We start from the raw sequence: 21,367 nt of genomic DNA, 5'->3' as shown, positions 1-21,367 counted from the left end.
AAAGGATCCAGAACAGATATATAACTTACTGAAGACTACAGCACCACTTTATCTGGAAAAAACTTAGTCTTCCCCAGATTAGTTTGGCTAACTCTAAGGCTGAAAAGCACGAAGAGGAAAACACTGCTCCAACCCTATGTCCTCTAATGTTCTAGGAAAAAACAATCCAATATCGGTCATTCTTGTCCTGTGGCTGTAAAAATGTAGTATATCACTGTTCAATGATCACAGGAGACTGGAAAGCATCCCATAGACCATGGAGTATTTCCCTCACTACATTCAGCTCAAAGTCTAGTGTGAATTGCATGGTGGGACTCACAACAAGAGAAGTAACATAAACAGAGGTTGTGTGTAACTGAAGATACCACTGATACAGAGAAAGCATTCAGAAAAAGCTATTGCACAGGTACTGACATTGTTTTTATCATCATTCTCTAAACAACACAGCATAGCAGCTATTCACATGCCATTTGCATTGTTTGGGGGATCGTAAGTATAACCTAGGGATGATTTCAAATACATGGAAAGATGTACTTATGTTACACTAAAACACGACATCATTTTATATTAAGGAATTGAACAACAATGCGTTTTTATATCTATGGGAGGCTGGGGTAGAGGGATACTATAAGAATTCCCTACAGATGCTAAGGAATGATAGTATTTCTTATAAATTATATAGGTAACATGAAAAACATAGAGATTTGAAGACATACACAGCAGTTTCTCTGCACATTTATATGCAGATATGAATTATTAGCTCTACTACAGTTGTGCTAAAGAAGCCTCATACAAATAGCTGAAAACATTGAGTTGCACATTTTAAAGTCATCAAGTGAATACGCAAACTATGTGCTGTAACAAAGCAATCCTTACAAAATAAAGGATAGCAACTGAACAAAATGAACAATGTTAAATACCACACAAATGGTTAAAGATTAAAATACACATTCATTAAGAGTACTAAAAAAACTCATTAAGTGTTCAATGATACATCTTTATAAAAAAGAATGTAAACAAAGTATTACAAAAGATGAAACAGCATAACCTTTCAGACTCAGAAAAATGGCAATTTTTCTGTATTTTTAAGAACAGAGTAACGTAGAAGAGCTAGATTCTTCTACTTCCTTCAGTCTACAGCAACATACTGTTGTGTTACATCTTATGAACAAAGTCCCTGACACAGAGACACAGTAGTAGAAAGCACTTTTAGCAGCCACTTCAGATGGTTGTGGAGTCTTTCAAAGTGGCAGTTTCTTGAGTCAGTGTAATATGGAATACTGGTGATAAACTTCCCACATTCTCCACCGAAATGTAAAGGTCTACTCTGCACCTGATTTGGACTTCAGCTATGCATGACTCTGAGACATATGCATTGGTCATTTAAAAAAATACTGCTGGCTAAAATGATGATATATTTCATTGAATGATTTTTAAAAAGTATTCATTAATATAACCACAATCTCAAGAAAGCTGTTAAATATTGGGTAGCTATCAAGTTTGAGACACATATAAATTCTGAAATTTTTAAATTCACCTTAAAAAAAAAAAAAATCAATGGACACAAAAGCCCCAAATTGTTTTCCTTAAAATGGCATCTGACTTCATTTTTTACAGAAAAATATTTGACAAAAAACACAGCCTGAGCAATTCTTTCAAGAAAAAAAAAATGATTCAGAAGAAAGGAATAAGCTCACAAGAGAAAACAATCATATAAATGGTTTTCCTGCTGCAAATTTGGCTGCATCAGAGCCTTGAAGTGCCTTCCCATCTCAGACAGAATAATAAAAAGATGCACGTGGGGTTGCCATTTAACATCCGGATCTCTGTGAGTTCAAGACCACACTGGGAACAGAGCCAGATGTGGTGGCACATCCCATAGAGGTCTGGAGGTCTGTACAGACAGACAGGAAGTTATAGAGCTGGGCGGAAAGAGGAAGTGATAGAGCTGGGCAGAGAGAAGAAGTAAGATGGCAGGGCACAGAAAGGTTTATAGGCATGAGTATACAGGAAGTAGTTCTCTTGGGCTGAGGATTTCCTAGAGGTAAGAACATGTGGCTGGCTTATTCTATTCCTCTGATCTTTCAGCTTTTACCCCAATATCTGGTTCCGGGTTTTTTCTTAATAAGACTATTTAGCAATTCGTTTTACAGGTTTTGTTGCTGTTGTTAATGACCTTTTTCTGTTGTTTGAAACAGGATTTCACCCTAGCCCAGGCTGGTCTGGAACTCACTATGTAGCCCAGGCTGGCTTCAAATTTGCAGAATGCCTTCTGCTTTAGCATCTCAAGTGCTAGGATTATAAGCCTGAGCCATCACACTCATTTTAAAATACCTCTTTCATAATGCTGTTCACTACATCTAAAGAGGCATCCTCTTAGCCAAGTGGTGGTGGTACCATGCCTTTAAACCCAGCACTCGGGAAGCAGAGGTAAGCAGAACTCTGTGAGTTCGAGGTCAGCCTGGTCTACAGAGCAAGTTTCAGGATAGCCAAGGTTACACAGAGAGACATTGTCTCAAAAAACAAAACAAAACAAAAAAGAGGCATCCTCCCCTGTCTGCACACAAACAACCACTCTTTTTTTAATCTCAGGTTAAACATCAATTCCTCAAAAACCTGTCCTCTCCAGATCACTTTAGGCCTCCTCACAGATCTCTTAGTAGAACATGCTTAGACCTAGTCACTTTTTCATGAGTACTCTGAATGTCTATTTTATTATAAATTCTAAGGACTGTTTCACATGTCTACAGTTAATGGCTAGACCTATGCAATAGTAAGCTGTCAATAAACTTGCTATTTGACAGGCAAGAGAGTTTTATAGCAAAAGCAGAAAGAAAATCAGGAAGCTAAAACTGTCCATTTGCAAAAGATACATTATTCCCTGAAAAATAACAAATCATGTAGATTATGAGAAAGATTTATAATATGGTGCCTATTGAGACACATAAGTAAAGTTGCCTTGGTTGATTAAAACTAGTAATTACCACATAGTTACATAGTATAAACAAAAAGCTAGTCTACATTTCTGGCTCTTCTATGTAAAGATAGACCTCTGCACATATTTCTGATGGACAGAATATCATCTTCCACAAAGATACAATGTTTGACTGTTACTGCAGGACTCAAGGGACCACATGAGGTTTAAACCAAGCTGCATAATATAATATGTGCTTCATGATAAGCTGATACAGCTAACTTTTGTTTTATTCTAACAAATAGATCCAAACCCACCACATGCATCCAAGGGAAGCCTGTAATTAATAGTTTGTGAGACCTTCACATTTTCTTCTACTTTATTTTGTTACCATTACAATGGTAAAGACTTCTCCAGGAAAGAGCTACTGGTTTACTGGAAGCACTTTTTTAAAGGCAGTAACAAAAGCTAATGTTTTCATCAAGACAAATTTTAGAAGCATCATCACAAGGAGGGACAGTTTACAAGACAGAAACAGCTTACCAAGTTGTATAAACTTACGATGTTTAGAAAAAGCAGTGGAAAGGGCAAGACATTATTCACACTTCCTTAAAAAGCATGCCTGTCAACCTGCCACTCTAACTCATGTCAACAGGAAACCAGAAATATGAAGATACTTGTCCACATTAGGGATGGATTCGGCATTATAAGGCTCAATAGAAAAGGGATTAGGAAATAGAGTGCAAATAAATTCGGTAATTTTGACCACAAAATAATTCTCATTATATCCAAGAGGGGGAAAATCAGTCAAAAAAAAATAACTTTTTATCTTTCATTATGAGTTTCAAGAATCACAAAATATATACTATGTAAATATCTTTAATTCCCAAGCCCACAATGAAATTCATCTCATGGATTCTCACAGGAGCAACATTCTTCTTCCCACGATATTACCTAATAAGTGGTCAACACAGTACACACCACAACAGTCCTGTTAGCACACATATTCATTTAGAAATACAGGCATGCCTGGCCATGGTGATGCACGCCTTTAATCCCAGCACTTGAGAGGCAGAGGCAGATGGATCTCTGTGAGTTCAAGGGCAGCCTAGTCTACATAGTGAGTTCCAGGACTGTTACACAGAGAAACCCTGTCTTGAAAAACAAAATAAAAAATAAAAAAAATAAAAGAGAGAGAGAGAGAAATACAGGCATTGCACTAGTTCAACTGATGCTACCTTGCCTGAGAAATCCCCAAAAGAAATTCAAATGACCCTCTGTGCTGTGGATATCGTTCTGTATAAATAAAACACTGATTGGCCAGTGGCCAGGCAGGAAGTATAGGCGGGACAAGGAGAGAGGAGAATTCTGGGAAGCGGAAGGCTGAGTCAGAGAGACACTGCCAGCCGCCGCCATGAGAAGCAGCATGTGAAGATGCCGGTAAGCCACGAGCCACGTGGCAAGGTATAGATTTATAGAAATAGATTAATTTAAGCTATAAGAACAGTTAGCAAGAAGCCTGCCACAGCCATACAGTTTGTAAGCAATATAAGTCTCTGTGTTTACTTGGTTGGGTCTGAGCGGCTGTGGGACTGGCGGGTGAGAGAGATTTGTCCTGACTGTGGGCCAGGCAGGAAAACTCTAGCTACACCTCTGTCAAGTCCTCTGTTAATGGGATACTGGTAAACAAGTATACCCTTCAACCCTTTGTAGAGTTCCACATTCTCCTTTAAAAATAAGTATATAAATTAATAAATTTAAATCAAGTATATAAATTAATAGCTATTCTGAAGCTTAAAAATTTATATTGATTATATTGACATTTTTCATATGGCTCTCAAAAAAAGAAAAATACTAATTAGCATTCCCCAGTTTATAATCCTCATGTGCAAATTATTATTCAGTATTGATGCTTCCTCAACAAAAAAGATAGGTAGTTAAAAACTGCAAAAATACAGTGAACTTGGAATTCATCAAGCATTCCTCCAACATTTTTGAAGGTGTAAATATCTTATGCTCTCTGCACACGGAAATGCAGAATGCATGAACATTTCATGTAAAAGCTGTATAAAATACATCACAGTCAATGTGGCATTAACTGTACTGTCCCTGGACATATAAGGGGCAGTCTCTACCATAATGATAAATCTTAAAAGTACTAGAAAACTTGTAATTAAACAAAGGCTATTCAGGCATAATGGAGACAACCATGTACATGGTTACTTCCAAATAACTCTTCTGACTGCTCGGAAATTCAATTCCTCCACAGTATTTTATTAACTTTTTTGAGTAAAGAATGTGAGTGGCAGGAAGAGTTCTGAATCTGTTTCACTAGTAAAACTGAAAAGTCATGTTACAGGTTTTGAGGTATTACTATCTCACATTTATAAGCAGCCTCAATTATGTCACCAGTACTAATAATACATTTCACCTTTAAAGTCAAACATAGAAATTCTCTCCTGCCCAGCATTTTTAAATACTTTAGACTAGCATATATTTACTTTAAATCACTAAAAATCCAAAATATAGTTAATAAGCCTCCAGACAGTTCTTGTTGTTTTCTGTGAGACGCTGGACAAACCCAGGCTTTGCACATGCAAAGACTCGTTCGACCAAAGTGATACCTCCCGGCCCTTAGACAGTTTTTGATGCACTCATTCAAAATGACCGAATAAATAAAGCCCTAGTTTATGCTCTTAGCAATTCCTAACAAAAGACTTATCCTAGAGCCTCAATTTCTCACCAAGCTGGTGCTTTTCTAAGATCTTAAGTTTCGTAGAGATATGTTTCTTGATAGAAACTGAAATTCTCCTTTAAAACTAAGCAAGATGACAACAGGGTTGGAAGATGTCACCTAAGCTTGATCCCCAACACTCACCCTAAAAGGTGGGGAAAGCAGGCACAGCAGTGTATCAAGGAAGTGGAGACAGGAGGATCACAGGGCTTGCTGGTAAGCCAGTCTAGCTGAATCAGTTCAAAATCCAGTGAGAATCCCAGTCTCAAAAAACAAGAAAAGAAAAAAAGAAGGAGAGATTCATTCCCATTAAAGGATGAAAAGAATAGAAAAATATTACTTTTTACCAGCTAAGATAAATCGTGCCTTACAGTGACTATAAAAAAGTAAATAAATAAAATAAAATAAAATGGAAAAGCAACTGTGGAGATGCTTGACATCAGTCTCTGACCTCCACACACATGAATACACATACATGCCACTCTGTTTTCTCTCATGCTGTATTACAAATAAAAATAAATCCACCTCTTGTCCTCTTTGTAGCAAATTTAATTGTGTACAAATAAGTAATTTGGGGCAGGAGAGATGGCTCAGCAGTTTAGAGTGCTCACTGCTCTTGCAAAAGACTCAAGTTCAATTCCCAGCACCCACATCAGAAGGCTCACAACTGCCTATAACTTCAGCTCCAGAGGATCTGACATCCTCTTCTGGCTTCCAAGAGCACCTGCATACACATGGTTCACATAGGACTCGTGCAGGCATATACACATACACGTAAAAAAAAAAAATCTTTTTTAAGGGAAACTACTTTTAATAATCAAACACTCTAATTCAGACAATCACTTTAAATATCTGTGGTTGAATTTTAAGTGAAACATTAAAACTGTGGTGCTCACACATTAACCTAAATGGTAATATTTACAAGGCAATTGTAGACATGAACGCAAGTTATAAGTTCTAAGTACCACCTGTTTAAGAATTTGTGTTTGAGGGCTCTTCCAGAGGAACTGTGTTCAATTCTCAATACTCACAACTGTCTGTAACTCCAGTTCCAAGGGCCTGACACACATGGCAAAACACCAATGTACATAAAGTAAAAATAAATTTTTAAAAACTTACGTTTTTCTGATTGGATCTAAGGGCTGTTCCACAGCGGGGAATTCATGCCTAGTACTATAAATCCAGGGAGGTCACAGGTCCTAGGGGAACCTACACTGCTGTTTTGCTAAATGGACATGCTGTCAAACTGCCTTCAAAATCTTTATGCTTAGACACATAGATTAATGCTGCTCTCAACCTTGGTCAAACAATTTCTTTGTGAAGCAGGCAGCAGTGAATGCTCACTTGGAATAGTCACAATGCTGAGAATAGGTGAGTTTTGAGTGCTCTACACTAAACGGGACATTCATATCATCCCTCTCTCCAAAGGGTCAGGGAACATCACGGAAGAGAGGGGAGATGAATGTCGGAGCCCCAGGACAGAAAGAAATGCTCTGAACTGCCATAGTCCACATGTGAAAGGTGCTTTTCACCCATGAACTTACAACATCTATGCTTACCTACACAAAACCCACACAAGATCCAGACTGTCGATTTTCCAACGTGGATGGGGGTAGTGGATGAGGACCCACCATCAGCTAAAGAGCTATTGGGAAGTTAACAGCTAAGGGAGGAAGGGTCATCTTTCATTAGGGGTGTAGACTGACAAGCTGCCCATCATCATCTGGTAAGTAACCCCACGCACAAGCTCATACAAGCAACTGTATTTAAACTCAGTGGTTATAAAAATAAAAGACATGACAATGGGAGGGGTATGTTGGGAAGAAGGTTTCCCGAGACAGTGGGTGGAGCATAAGCAAGAGAATGGGGGCTGAATATGATTAAAATACATTATATGGATGTATAAATTGTCAAAGAATAATTTAGCCAGGCAGTGGTGGTGCACGCCTTTAATTCCAGCAGAGGCAGGCGGATCTCTGTGAGTTCGAGGCCAGCCTGATCTACAGAGCGAGATCCAGGAAAGGCACCAAAACTACACAGAGAAACCCTGTCTGGAAAAACAGGAAAAAAAAAGAATAATTTAAAAATTATATTACAGAAACAATTTGTTCTGTAATGTGTTATTGTTGTCTCAAACATACTGACTTTTTATCTACTGTGTGGTTCTCAACATAAAACTGAGTAAACGTAAACTATTGAGAGCAATTATTTTTAACTTATTAACACATATTAATTGTACATATCCATGCCATTTGGCACAACATTTCTATCTATGCATCTATGCACTAATCATACCCAACACTGGACAGGAAGACTCCTCCTACATGAACTAAATGAATAACAATTAAAGATAACCTACATGTTTCTTGCATTTTAAACCTTCAGTTTGTCAAACTAATACCAGTTTGTGCACATGTAGGTTATGAAATTAATTTAAGAATCGATTCTCATCATTGCCTGAACCCATGCAATGAAGGAGCTTTATAATGTTCCTGAGTAGCTAGGGATAGTAGTGAGCTGCTGACACCTATAGTCAGTCCCAGCTACTCTGGACTAAGTCTGGAGGGATCAATTGAGTCCAGGAATTTGGAAGCAACCTGGGCAATACAGGAAGAATCCTATTTTACCCTCCCTCTAAAAAACAAGAAAAAAGAGTATCTGAACAATGTCTTCTATTCTTAATCTCACAACAAATTTGAATGAAAAATTCAGGATTTTGGCTCTACTTCTAAGCCATTTTACTAATTCTCCCCAAAAATTATCTAATACACATAAAATTTTTATTTTTAAATGAATACATATCTAAATAACCCATGAACATAAATAAAAACAAAGGTATTAATTTTTAAAAAGCTAGTAGCTGGCAATTGTAGGAAATTTCTTGGCTTTAAATTACAAAGAAACTGTAAATTATAGCCAGGTGGTGGTGGTGCACACTTTAATCCCAGCCCTCGGAGAGGCAGAGGCAGAAGGATCTCTGTGAGTTTGAGGCCAACCTGGTCTACAGAATGAGTTTGAGGACAGGCAGGACTGTTTCACAGAGAAACCCTGTCTTGAAAAACCAAAAAAGGAAAAGAACTGTGAATTATGTTAAAAATGCTTATATTAGATGACAGAATCAAAGAATTTATGTAGATATAAGCTATGCATGTTATGACAGGGTCATGCTTTGTTACTTTGTTTAAATGACAGCAACATTTAAACTGTACACTTTGTTAAAATGACAGCATCATACAAAGAACCGCTGTTAACCTAACTATGTCTTACTCATTCAGCAACCTAGACAATGCAAACCTGCCCAGAATCTGGAAGTCAGCAAGAAAAGCCTCCTAAGAGGATGGCAAAAGCCATGTGCTTAAAAAAAAAAAAAAGTTATATAAATTGCTTAGTCTTTTTTTTTTTTTTTTGCTATAATTCTAAAAAAATGAAGGGAAGGAAGGACAGAAGGAAAGAAGGATGGAAGGAAAGAAGGAAAGTAGAAAGGACAGGAGGAAGGGAGGGAGGGGAAGAAAAGGAAAGGAAAGGAAAGTCGGATCGACTCCAGCTCTAGACTTCTTGGTAGAAGCAGAAAATTAAAGGAGACACGAAGTGTTTCTGAAGATCTAGAGTGAAAAGCAACAACAGAAATAGGGAGCCGTCTTCAGAAAACTCTATAACTAGGTCTACATTGCCAAGGCATTCTCGGGCACAGCATGCCACAATGTAATAATTTATAAATTATGAAAATCTTAAACTGTATTCAAAACACTCATGAATAATGCAGAAAACCAGCGTTTTTTAAGTTTCCCTCCAAATACCTAAAATAGACGGGAAAAAAACTTTGAGTTATAGGAAATTTACTTTTTTGAAATCCATTTATGTGAACCATCATTCCTTGGAGAATTATACAATTATGTCTACACATGTTATTGATTGTAAAAGCCAACAGAAATCTGCCTCGCAGCTTTCCAGAAGAAGCCTGCAAAATTCAGTATGTTCCACACATGCTCTAAGGGGAGAGGCTCACCAAGCTAGGAAAGAACCCTTCACATTCACATTAACCCGTAGACCTACGCATGAACACCAACTGCACTCAAGGCTCTACACATTCATTCCAGACTCGAATCTGTGAATCAGCAGCCTCCTATTTTACAGAAATCTAAACTTGCTCACAGCTACTTGTAGAGCACCCGACTTCCTCTGGTCAAAGTACACACTGTTTCCATGATGCCATGCCAAAACTTGGTAAATTTTTAACTGTATAAGTCATCTTTATAGCCTAAATTTTTTTAAAAAATATTTATAATTTACTGCATTTAATCATCAAAATCATTTATTATTGCTAATCTTCATTTCTGAGGTATGTTCCTGGGAACTCTACCCTGAGAGTGCAATACATGTTATTGGCTGTGGATAAGACAGAGTTGCATTGTCATATTTAGAAGACACTTGGGGGTGTTAGAGGTATTAATTGTTTCGGGTTTTGTTTGTTTGTTTGTTGATATGATTCTTTGGCTCTTTCATGCATTTACTCTTTGGTGCTGGACCCTCCAAATGAAGACTAGAGAATCTTTTCTCCACAGATATCTTACACATCCTAGCAGTCTGAGACACACAGAGGAAATTCTAGTATGAAAATCCAATGTAGAAAATCACTGACCACTCAGATCTCATCATCTAAGCAGTACTGATATATAGGGCTTAAAACACACTGAAAATATTGCCAAGAAAAAACTGATTAAGTGGAGAAAAGGTTGGCTTTTACTCTCATGAATTTCCCCTTTCTACATCTTAAAATCAGCTTTTATAGTGGGAAATGTGTGGGGTAGCATCTATATAAGCAAATACTAAGAAGGATGCCCCATAATATTTTTATTTTGAAAGCTTCAAAGGTTTTTAAAGCTAAAAATGGCACAATGAATACCTACACACTTTTTACAATAAACATCACATACAGTTGAAAAGTGCATCACATTTGGACTCACAATCTCATCCACGCTCTCATTTTGGTACGCTATGTAAATCTTGCACATCTCATTATATTTTGTTCCTATTCATCTTCAGTGTTACATAGGAATAAACGTCTTTCTTTATAACCACAATCCTACATCAATACAACTACCTGTGTAACTTATATCTGACATATAATAACTCATTCATAAAGTTCAATGGTTTAGAAGAACAAGTACATAGTTCTCAGGAGACTACCAGTCCACTGAGTTGTCCCCTCCTAACTGGGTTAACATGTGTATTCCATAGTCAGTCCTGGCAATATAGCCCAAGCTCAAGCTTGAAGTTTTGCTGACTATCAGCTGGTCTAGAACAACCTAAGTTAAGACTGAACTCTTCTACACAGATCATTCACCCTGCAGAAGGGTAAATAGGACTTGATCAGACAGCAATGCACAGCCTAAGGGAGCAAAAGCATACACTAACTCTGAAGAGCCTTATGCCAAGAACATACCATTTCTGTGACATTGTTGGTTAGCTCAGACAAATGGTGTAGGGAATAGCCACCACCTTCTAATGGAAGCCGTTACACAGACAAATTGCAAAAAAACATAATGTAGGGAAAGATAAAGAACTGGGGTCATTTTTTCAGTCCTCTGACCCATTATTAAAATGTCCCCAAACATCGCTTCACTACTGCTCTTTGGTTATTTTTTCTTTTCCTGGAAGGAAATGAAATCAAATCAAGATTCACAGGTTACATGACAGTGTAATGCCTCCAATGACCTTCTACTTCAAAGTTACCCCCTAACTTTTCTGTCTCTTCAAAACATTCCCTTTTTTTTTTCAGAAGCTAAATAAACTACATTTTAATGTCTACTCATTTCACAGTACATAAAATTAAACTTAGGGCTGGTGAGACGTCTGAGTCAGTAAAGGAGCTTGACACCAAGCACGGCAAGCTGAGTGCCCTTCCCAAAGCCCATGTGGTGGAAGGAGAGAACTGACTCTCTGACCTCCACACATGCCTTATGGCAGGCACATGTCCAGACACATGCACACACATTAGGTAGATGGCAGCTAGACAGACGATAGATAGGTAAGTAGACAGATAGACAGATAGATATGATAAATAGATGTTTAAAATAATAAAATAAATAAAGCCTAAATATATCTTTTATTTATAAGTATAATCATCCTGATTCCTCATGTATTTTGCACATTATAGATAGTAATATCTTTAAGGATCTAAATTATAATTTCCTTTTAATCTTTAGTAAATCCATTTCCTCTTTCGTTAATTTCCATAAAAGCAATTTATAGTAATACACACACACACACACACACACACACACACACACACACACACACACACTCCCATATGAAATTTCCCCATGTTCTCCCCGAAAAGAAGGTAGCACTGGCAACCTTTCGACGCTGCTGACTGTTATCTACCTGACGCCATTGCTGGTGAACATTTAATATTGCATGTGTGGCCTAACTTTCTACAGATCACTGCAGTTTGTGTTAAAAACTGAACTCTGATGTTTTAAAAGAAAGCTATAGCTCTGAACTTCTCCCTGTGACAGCAGAAGTCTAGCCCTCAGCTTACAAACTGCGACTCTGCCACACCACTGGCTCCCCCTCTTTCACAAAAGCCTTGGTCCTCTCTGCAGCCACTGTATTTTTTTCTTCACTGAGTTACTACTGTATGTGTGCCACTGCCCAACTGCTCTTCATAGTCCGTCTCTTTCCTGAGGACTGACGGAGACAGACATTATTATCCAGCTTAAAAACCCTGGAATTCATAGACAAACATTTCATAGTGAGTTACTACAGAAAAATAGACAGGATTAGAAAGAAATAAACACTGGGGAGATGACAAAACCTCACCAAAAGAAAAAAAAAGGCATTAAAATGCAAACAGTCAAAAGCTTTCTTCAAAACACAACCCGCTGCTTCTGCCTCAAAGAGTTATTTCCCGCAGCTGAAACTTTCACCAATTCTTCATTATAAAGGAGGGAAAGATTCACTCACAAACTCTTACCTCCACCATTTGCTTTCCCTTTCACATTATTTAAGTCTTCTGTTAAGGCTGCATGAAATGGGAGACAGAGTGACAGGAACTGTTCAAAGTGAGGGGACTACTCTGCCCCAAGGAGGTAGACCACCAAAAGCCCTGGGTTTACTTTACAGAAAAGTAAGGTAACTGTGACAGGTGAGACATTTCATGCATGCCTGACTTGCTCCATGATAGCTAAGTTAGCTGCAGCTCTCACCAAACAGAGGGAGAGCATTGGAGAGCTGGAGGACGTGTGCTTTAATCAACACTGTCTTCCATACACTTCCTTAACAACTTCTGAGTGACTCTGCATTCACTGATTGATTGATTTGCTTCGTGTGTGAGTGTGTGTGGGTACGCATGCTACGGTGGATGTATGGAAGTCAGAGGACAAGAGTCAGCTCTCTCCTACCATGTAAGCTCCAGATACGAACTCTTACCACTGAACAATCTCACCAGCCCTTGGTGAGGTTTTTAAAAGAAAATATCAAAATATATAGATTCACACAGAAAACACCAGTTATTTCATTGTCATTACAAAAATCATCATGAAGAACTCTGAACTCTAAGGACAGGAACTGTTTTTGAAATTTCAACTTAAAATTATATTTTAAAAATGTGCAGAAACGTTATATGAAATGGCGGTCAAATCTAACCATTTTAGCTGTGAGAATGCTTTTTTACAAGATGACATGGATGCAAGTCAAGGAAAGACTTTTAAGGTTTAACTCAAAGTTAGTATTTATAGGGGGGCTGGAGAGTTGGCTCAGTTGTTAGGAGCTCTCTGTAACTCCAGTTCCAGAGGATCTGACACCCTCTTCTGGCCTCCACAGGCAGTGCATGCATATGGCGCACAAACATAACACTCAGGCAAAACACACGTGCACATAAAATAAAAACAAATAGAGCTTTTTTTAAAAAAAAGAAAGTTAATAATCATAATTCTGAAGTGGCATGAAAATTCATAGACTTAGAGGTAAATATCAAAGTCTTTCAGACACTAGGCAATTGGGTCCTGGGTCTTTAAAACTACTTCACACCAGGCGGTGATGGCGCACGCCTTTAATCCCAGCACTCGGGAAGCAGAGGCAGGCGGATCTCTGTGAGTTCGAGGCCAGCCTGGTCTACAAAGTGAGTTCCAGGAAAACAGCAAAGCTACACAGAAAAACCCTGTCTGGAAAAAAACCAAAAAAAAAAAAAACCTACTTCACTGTGTTTTATCCTGGAGCTTTAGAGAACACTCAATTGTCAGTTATTTGTCAGTAATAAATCTCAGTAATACTTCATGTAGGCTTATGTTTAAATTTTAATTAACAAAAAGAAAGCAGAATCATTCTATAGTTTTATGGTATTCTGCCAACAATTCAATAAAGACCTGCCAAAGAAATCAAGAATTCTTGCTACTATTCATTTTCTATAATCCAATACTGAACAAATAAAAAGCCCTGTATCTTTTTTCAGTTGAAATCTACAAGATAATCACAAAACAATGTTCCCAGATCTACCTTCCAAATAATGTGATCATTTAACTTAAGACAAAATTTTTGGATCTCAAAACAAAGAAGATTCTGGGAAGGAAGCTAATCCTGGATCCCTTTGTGTCAGTATCTTGAGAGTTAACTGAGCAAAGATGGGAGATTACCCAATATATCACAGAAGCAGGAAGACAGCTAAAGCGGCAATAGGTAGAATGGTAAGGAGCGTCAATCAGGAAACCCTACACATTCTATTATTTGGTACATAATAGCCCAACGTTTTCCTGCCCTGCATTAGTTCGTCACAGCTGCCATAACAAAATGGGCTGGAGAGATGGTTAGGTAGGTAAGAGTGCTTGCTGCTCTTTTAGGGGAGCAGAGTTCTGATCCTAGCACCCCCCTCAGGCAGCTCACAAGCTGTAACTCTCCACTTCCTGGGATCTGATGTTCTCTTCTGGCCTCTGCAAGCACACACACTCATGTGCACAGACAGACACAGACAGACAGACAGGCATGCACACACACATACACACACACACACACACACACACACACACACACACACACAGGCACACACACACATACTTAAAAATAAGATAAATCTTCAAAGTGTCATACACTAGGTCGCTTAAGGAGTATGAATTTATTTTCTAATAGTTCCAGAGACTAGAAGTCTACGATGGAGGTGCTGGAAAGTGTGTTTCTTCCAAGACTCTTCCTAGACAGCTAACTGCTTTCTCACTGTGTTATCCTGTGGCTTTTCTCTCTAGATATGCATCTCTCCTATGCTTTCGTATAAGAACACCAGTTGTACTATATTAAGCTCACCTTCACAGCTTCATAATCATCTCTTTTATGACATTAACTCCAAAAACAGTCTTGTTCCAAAATACTAAGAGTATTGAGGAACAAAATCCATAATACATGTCCTTCCTACTTTAGACAGATTCTGTGCTGAGGACTCAAATTCTGTTGGTGCCATACCCTAAGCTACTACAAATTACAAAATGACTCCCATCACGCTATCAACCCACAAGTAACAATGAATTTCTTGGATAACCATTTTTATCTTCAATGCCATCTGGTTTTCATTACCATTTACTTCCGAGAAAATTTTATTAAATTCTGCTTTATTATGCACATTTCCACTCCAGTAAAGTTGATAAATGAAAAAGATTGCCACCTTCCCTTCTTCCTTTTATTTTTTTATTTCATACATACTCTGTTTCATACTGAATCTTCTGGAACTGAAATGTCTCAACACTAATATCTATGATACACATTCAGAGATCCTCAACTTAACCTGTAGAAGTTAGCCCAGCAGAAAGCAATAAGTGCCACCTTAGCCTCCAGAGGAATCATTTCTCACAAATGCCAATGATTCTTCACTCCTACTACAGCAAAGCTAATTCACAATTGTGTTCCTTCCATGCATGACTGACAAAAGCTGCCAGAATTCTACCCCCTACTCCAACAGTGCTGTAAAGCCATAGGTTAGCAAACATTCCTGGGGGAATTAAGCACTAAGTGCAGAGCGCTGTAATGACAAAGGAGGTTAAGGTCAATGGCTGTCTACATCATGGTCTTTTTATAGAAACTATGCCTTTTTCCAGTTGTCAAAAATGAGACAGACAAAGAATATCATAAAGCAAGAATGGGGAGCAGACAAAACAGGATACCATTGATGGAACCTGCTCACATAATTTTTGCTTAAAGTCTAATTGCCCCTATTAAAATATCCAAGACAGCAAGCAAGCTGGAGAGATGGCTCAGAGCTCGGAGCCTTTACTGTTCTTCCAGAGGACATGAGTTCAGTTCCTAGCATCCACATCAAGTGACTGGTCCAGGGGGATCTGATGCCTCTGGTCTCCATGGGCATCTGCACACATGTGCACATACCTACACTACACATACACACACACACACACACACACACACACACACACACACACACAAACACACACAATTTTAAAAAATAAAAACAAAATAAATAATAGTGATTTCAGAACCAAACAAAATAATAAAAGAAGAAAAAAATACCTTTAACCTGATAATACAAAGTTGAAATCATAAATAAATAAGACATAAGTTTCCACAGAATGGTATTTTCTTTAAAAAAAAATAGCTGATACTTGAACCTTGGATAAAGGAGGTATGATATAGATGTCCCATTTAAGGCTCAGGGGTCACCTTTTAAAAAAAGTTACTTTAGAAAACCTTTTATTTAGTTACTAGGAGAGAAAGATTCTGTTTTCTTCAAGGATATAGCTCCTGGTGGGTTGTTCATGGTCCAGTGAATGGCAACACACACACACACACACACACACACACACACACACACACTCTCTCTCTCTGATATCACCAAGAAGATTCCTCCTGCATAGCCAGAATGTCTCCATGCCTCAAAGAACAATTCGAATTGTACAGAGGGTACAATGACCCATTCTAATCATAAATGACCTTTTATAATCTTTACACTCAGGTAATATTGTAGTATTATCACCTGGAAAACCTCAAGGCAAAGTGATATTGTTCTTCCAAGGAGAAAGGCATCCCTGTGTTCTTTATAACATGAGGTCTTACATCTACTCCTTGTGTAAAGTGATTTGTACCTTGTATCTGAATCTATAAATCAATCACTATCACTTTGTGTGTGTAATCACTCACCATGTGTTCAAATCCTGGCTCAGCATTTAGAATTAAATACTGTTGGTAAAGTCATAATCAGCTTCCTCATGTGAAATATGTAATCTCATTACTGTCTACCCGCCTCATCAAAAGCTTAGCATACATAAAGTACACTGCTCAGTAGTAACTCAATGTACATTCTCCATGAACGTTAATTATTATCCCAATGTTACCTCATTGGAAAATGTTAATGTTAGGTTTGGCACTGTTCAATTCCTTGGTTTTTCAAATTAAAATTCCAGGTTTATTAAAATCCTGGCCCTTCACACTTGGCCTAAAATACTTATGTGTCTGGCTGGTTGATATCCATGGGAGGCCGGCCCTTTTCTGAAAGAAATGAAGAAGAGTATGGGAGATCAGGGGAGGGGAGGGATTAGGCGGAGAAGAGGGTCAGGAAACTGAGGTTGGGATGTAATAGATAAATATTTATGTGGCTGTCTTTTGCCTTCCTTTTCAAATACATTTCCTATCATTTTCATCTTTCCTACCAACCTAAAAATCTCAAGCAAGTTATCTTGCATTCCTTCAAATATGCTCTATGGTCTTTCTCATCTCAGGGTCTCTAAGTAACATCACTCTGGCCAGGAAAGCTCCTTCCCTTGTAGCAGCCTCCTTTGCATGATTTAAGGTTCAACTGAAAGGAGACTTTCTCGGGGTCAGGATATGTAGTTCAGTGGTAGTTTGCCTAGCCCTAGGTCTAACCCTGTACCTTAAGAACAACAGCAATGATAACTCACTTTATGTATGGCAAATCCTTCTATAATATTCTCCTTTTTATGTGTGTGTGGTGTGGTGTGGTGTGGTGTGGTGTGGTGTGGTGTGGTGTGGTGTGGTGTGGTGTGGGGTGTGTGGTGTGGTGTGTGTGTGTGTGTGTGTGTGTGTGTTTACGCCATGTACACCTGTGGAAGTCAAAGGACCATTTGCAGGAATCTCCGCTCTTACTCCACTATGTGGTCATCCAAGGCTCAAGCTCAGGTTGTCAGGCATGGAGGCAGGCACCTTCACCCACTAAGCCATCTATCTCACTAGCTCTCTCTAACCTTCCTTTCCTTTAGTCTGACTTTATCTTCAACAACACTTACCATACATAAAACTACACTGTTCAGCTTTTGTCTCACAGCACTCACTTCCAATGGAACACAAGCCATAATGACAGAGACTCAGCGGAGTATACTTGGTGAGCATTCTATGATTGTAACGTTCCACAGTTCAGTCCGTAACTAACTACTATTCTAAGTCAACGACCAAGAAAAAGGTCAATGGAGCTGCAAGCCACATGAGTTTATTATTCACAGACTTCTCTTCAAAGTGGTAAAGGATACTGTGCTTTAAGTTTAGTGACCCCACACAGAACTCTGGGTGAAGAATAGTCAGCTTCTGCAGTTCGAGGAAAGAAAACTGGCGCATGCTCATTTCAAATGGAAGTCAGTCTTCACTGCAGGGAATCATTAGTCATACTTTCGAAGCTATTTAGATCCTCTTACTAGCATCAATCTAATCCAGTGTGTCCCATGATAAACTCTACTGGAATTTACAAAATCTCTCATTTCCATAGCATCCATATTTGTTTAAGTAAACTTTACACTACAACTGCAGTCCAAGCAAAGTCAAGAATAGGAACACATACATAAACACCAGGATTCCTACTACTCTATTTCTTACTTTACCAGGGTTGCCACAATACAACTGTTAAGAGACACTGAAAGATAGGAAAGCATTCAAAACAGTATCAACAATACTCACGCATCATTTGAGCAAGTCATGAATTCTCCTTTTATTTTGGGATGCCATGAGCCAGTATGAAGCATTGCTGTATGACCCTTAAAGAAGAAAGAGGGCGTGTTTGAAGGGTAAAGCACAAACTGACGTCACACATTTAAAAGTACAGCCTTTGAGCACCCTCAAAAGCATATTATTTTAAATTAGCACCACTTTATCCCAATCTCCCCTCATACCATGCTTTATTTCACTTTTATACCCATCTCTGACCACTCTGGGAACTAGCAGTGCTTACCTTAACAGGTACCTAATAAGGGGGAAGCAGAGTAGCTGATATGTTCTCTTTCAGAAAAAAATTAAAGGTAAACCTCGCAGCAGATATGTCCCTCTTTAAAGCCGTGACCTTTACTTTAATAGAAAATAATTAAGGAAACAGGAAGCACTGACAACCAAGCAAAGCAAGGGATCAAGGAAGGAAATCCTTACTTCCTAAAACTATGTTAGCACTGATTCTACAACCCAGCTAAAGAATAAACAGAAGAGGAAAATACTTAAGATTAGCAGGGAAATTTTCTCTACCTAACAGAGAACACAAAAATAATAGACTCAAAGTAACATAATGGTCTAAAAATCAGTATACAACCAAATCAACCCGAGTATACATCAAATACACATGCACACACAAACACATCCCACACCACACAATCTCAGGCAGCACAGTTAGGTAGACTCTCATACACAGTAAGTCAGAATCAAGCGAGGCAGAAAAGGGGCTAATGGTTTTTCTGTAGAACAACAGTGTCTCTAACAAAGTCTAAAATAAACTATTCCTTTAAATTAGAAAATCAGAATATACAGATTAAACCAATTTACAAGGAAAAAAACATTACCTCTCTGGAAAGAATGAATTGGAAATTATACCTGGAGATCATTTCCTGTCCAAACTGTCCACATTTCCCCCAACAGTATTTGGTGTTATCTTAACAATTCTATAGAACAGACAGGGAATGCCAAGGTGAAGACTCTTGGACAACAGTAAGGAGACATGAATTGAGGCAATACCTAAGCAGACTAGACGAAAAGATGGGGATCTCCTTTCCTGTATCTGAATTTGCAACAATGTTTCTAACTCTATTTGCCATATCTACCTGTACTTCAAACATGAATGTCCAATAGGAAAATCTTGATTTACAGTCTCTTATTAATTTTCAATTCATTTCTCAGTTACTCAAGCTACAAACTTAGGAATCATCCTTAAATACTCCCCTAGACCAATCCCCCAATCTTCCAGACACAAATCAAATTTCATCTACCAACCGGTCTCTTGCTGAGTCTATCCAAAATACATTTCAAGTCTCTACATTTTTCTCACACACCACTATGACTCTTCTATTAGCCAACATTATCCCATGTTTCTTCATCAGTTCTTTTTTATGTTAACGGTCTCTTTAACTCTATCTCATGTGTTCCCCACACCATGGTAAACCTTTTAAAAACACACACCATGGTAAACCCTTTAAAAACACAGGTCTATGGAAGCTAATGCAGAGGACCCGGGTTCAATTCCCAGAGCCCACATGGCAGCTCACAACTGTTGGTAACTTCAGTTCCGGGGACGTGACATCCATGGCAAAAATTGCACATAAAAATTTTGTTTTAATTTTTTAAAGAAATTGTCAAAGAATAAATTAAAGAAAAAGATAGAGTTCTAACGCCACTCCTCTGTATCTAGCCCTTTTCTAGCTCCCAACATCTTTAAACAAGTCTAAACAAATTGTATTGTCTGCTTATTAGTTTCTTTGCAACTTCATTGCATCCTTTCCTGCCCAATATGCACCAGCTGCTGCCTGCCCTTTGGTTCTCTACTCCACAGAGCTCCTTCTACACACGGCGTTCTTTCCCACCTCCTGGAAGCCGCTTTTAGTTTCACTTTCTTTGATGGCTTTTCCATTCTTCCAGCCTCAGTTTACAGGCCACTTGATCTAGTAAGTACCCCCAGCCCTTGAAGTAAACACAGCTTAACCCATTGTTCTTTTCCACAGCACTTATCTCCCTAATAACAGCAATCATAATGTGAGGGTCTTTATTCATTTATTTGGCTTTTGGGGGAAAAGCCAAGTTTTCATACATGAGTATTCACAAACAGATGGGACAATCTAAAATTTAACATGAATGGAAAGGAACGGACCTTGCTGTGTTTCCAATAAGGAAGACATATGAAAGGCTAAAAGGAAGGTAGAGGGGCACATACCCAGCAATGGACTGAAAGATGGTCTCCCAAAATATGTCCTTATCCCAGGTCCTGGGAATCTTGTTTGGAGCAACAGCATTTTCAGGCATAAAGAAGACTCTCCATAGATACACCTACAGTGCCATCCCTAACGCTAAGAAGAGAAACACCACAGAAGGTGGAACAGAAGAGTGTAAGAGCCAGGGCACCAAGACAACGGCCTCTGCACAGCATCTCCTAGATATGACAGGGAAGCTGCACCCAAGAATCTCAGAACTACGGTTGCCTAATCATGACCTGCATAATGATAACACCAGCTGCTATGCCAATATAAACTAGAGGACATTTCACAAGGGGCCCACTCCTAGAGAAGAGCTACTGGCAATCAGTGGCTGGGAAGAGAGAATCCATTTCTCTAGGAACAAGTTCGCTGATGGGTTATCCAATCTCAAGAGTTAAGCCCTAAACGCATCTACATACAAACAACCCTAACGGACTGGGGGGGGGGGGGGTGCGTGCACACATGCACGCGCACACATCTGTCTATATCTGTATTCGAACCAATAATAAAGAGGAAGAAATCATGAATTTAAGAGAGAGTGGAGGGGGCACTGGA

The 21,367-nt window shown here is 38.6% G+C and overlaps 1 protein-coding gene across 2 annotated transcripts in view; it reads right to left on the bottom strand.

The window, feature by feature from the left end:
• The window catches only part of Wdr70 (WD repeat domain 70), a 230,936-nt gene that overhangs the window by 128,102 nt on the left and 81,467 nt on the right, over window positions 1–21,367 (bottom strand). For both annotated transcript variants that reach the window (XM_059276768.1, XM_059276769.1), the window contains one exon: window positions 18,546–18,622. In XM_059276768.1, the coding sequence (XP_059132751.1) occupies window positions 18,546–18,622 (77 nt within the window). The remainder of the gene's footprint in view (window positions 1–18,545; window positions 18,623–21,367) is intronic.

This window comes from Peromyscus eremicus, chromosome 11 (genome assembly GCF_949786415.1).
Source record: "Peromyscus eremicus chromosome 11, PerEre_H2_v1, whole genome shotgun sequence".
Classification (NCBI taxonomy): domain Eukaryota; kingdom Metazoa; phylum Chordata; class Mammalia; order Rodentia; family Cricetidae; genus Peromyscus; species Peromyscus eremicus.
The sequence above is the reverse complement of the archived record's forward strand: the minus strand, read 5'-3'. Positions and strand labels throughout refer to the sequence as shown.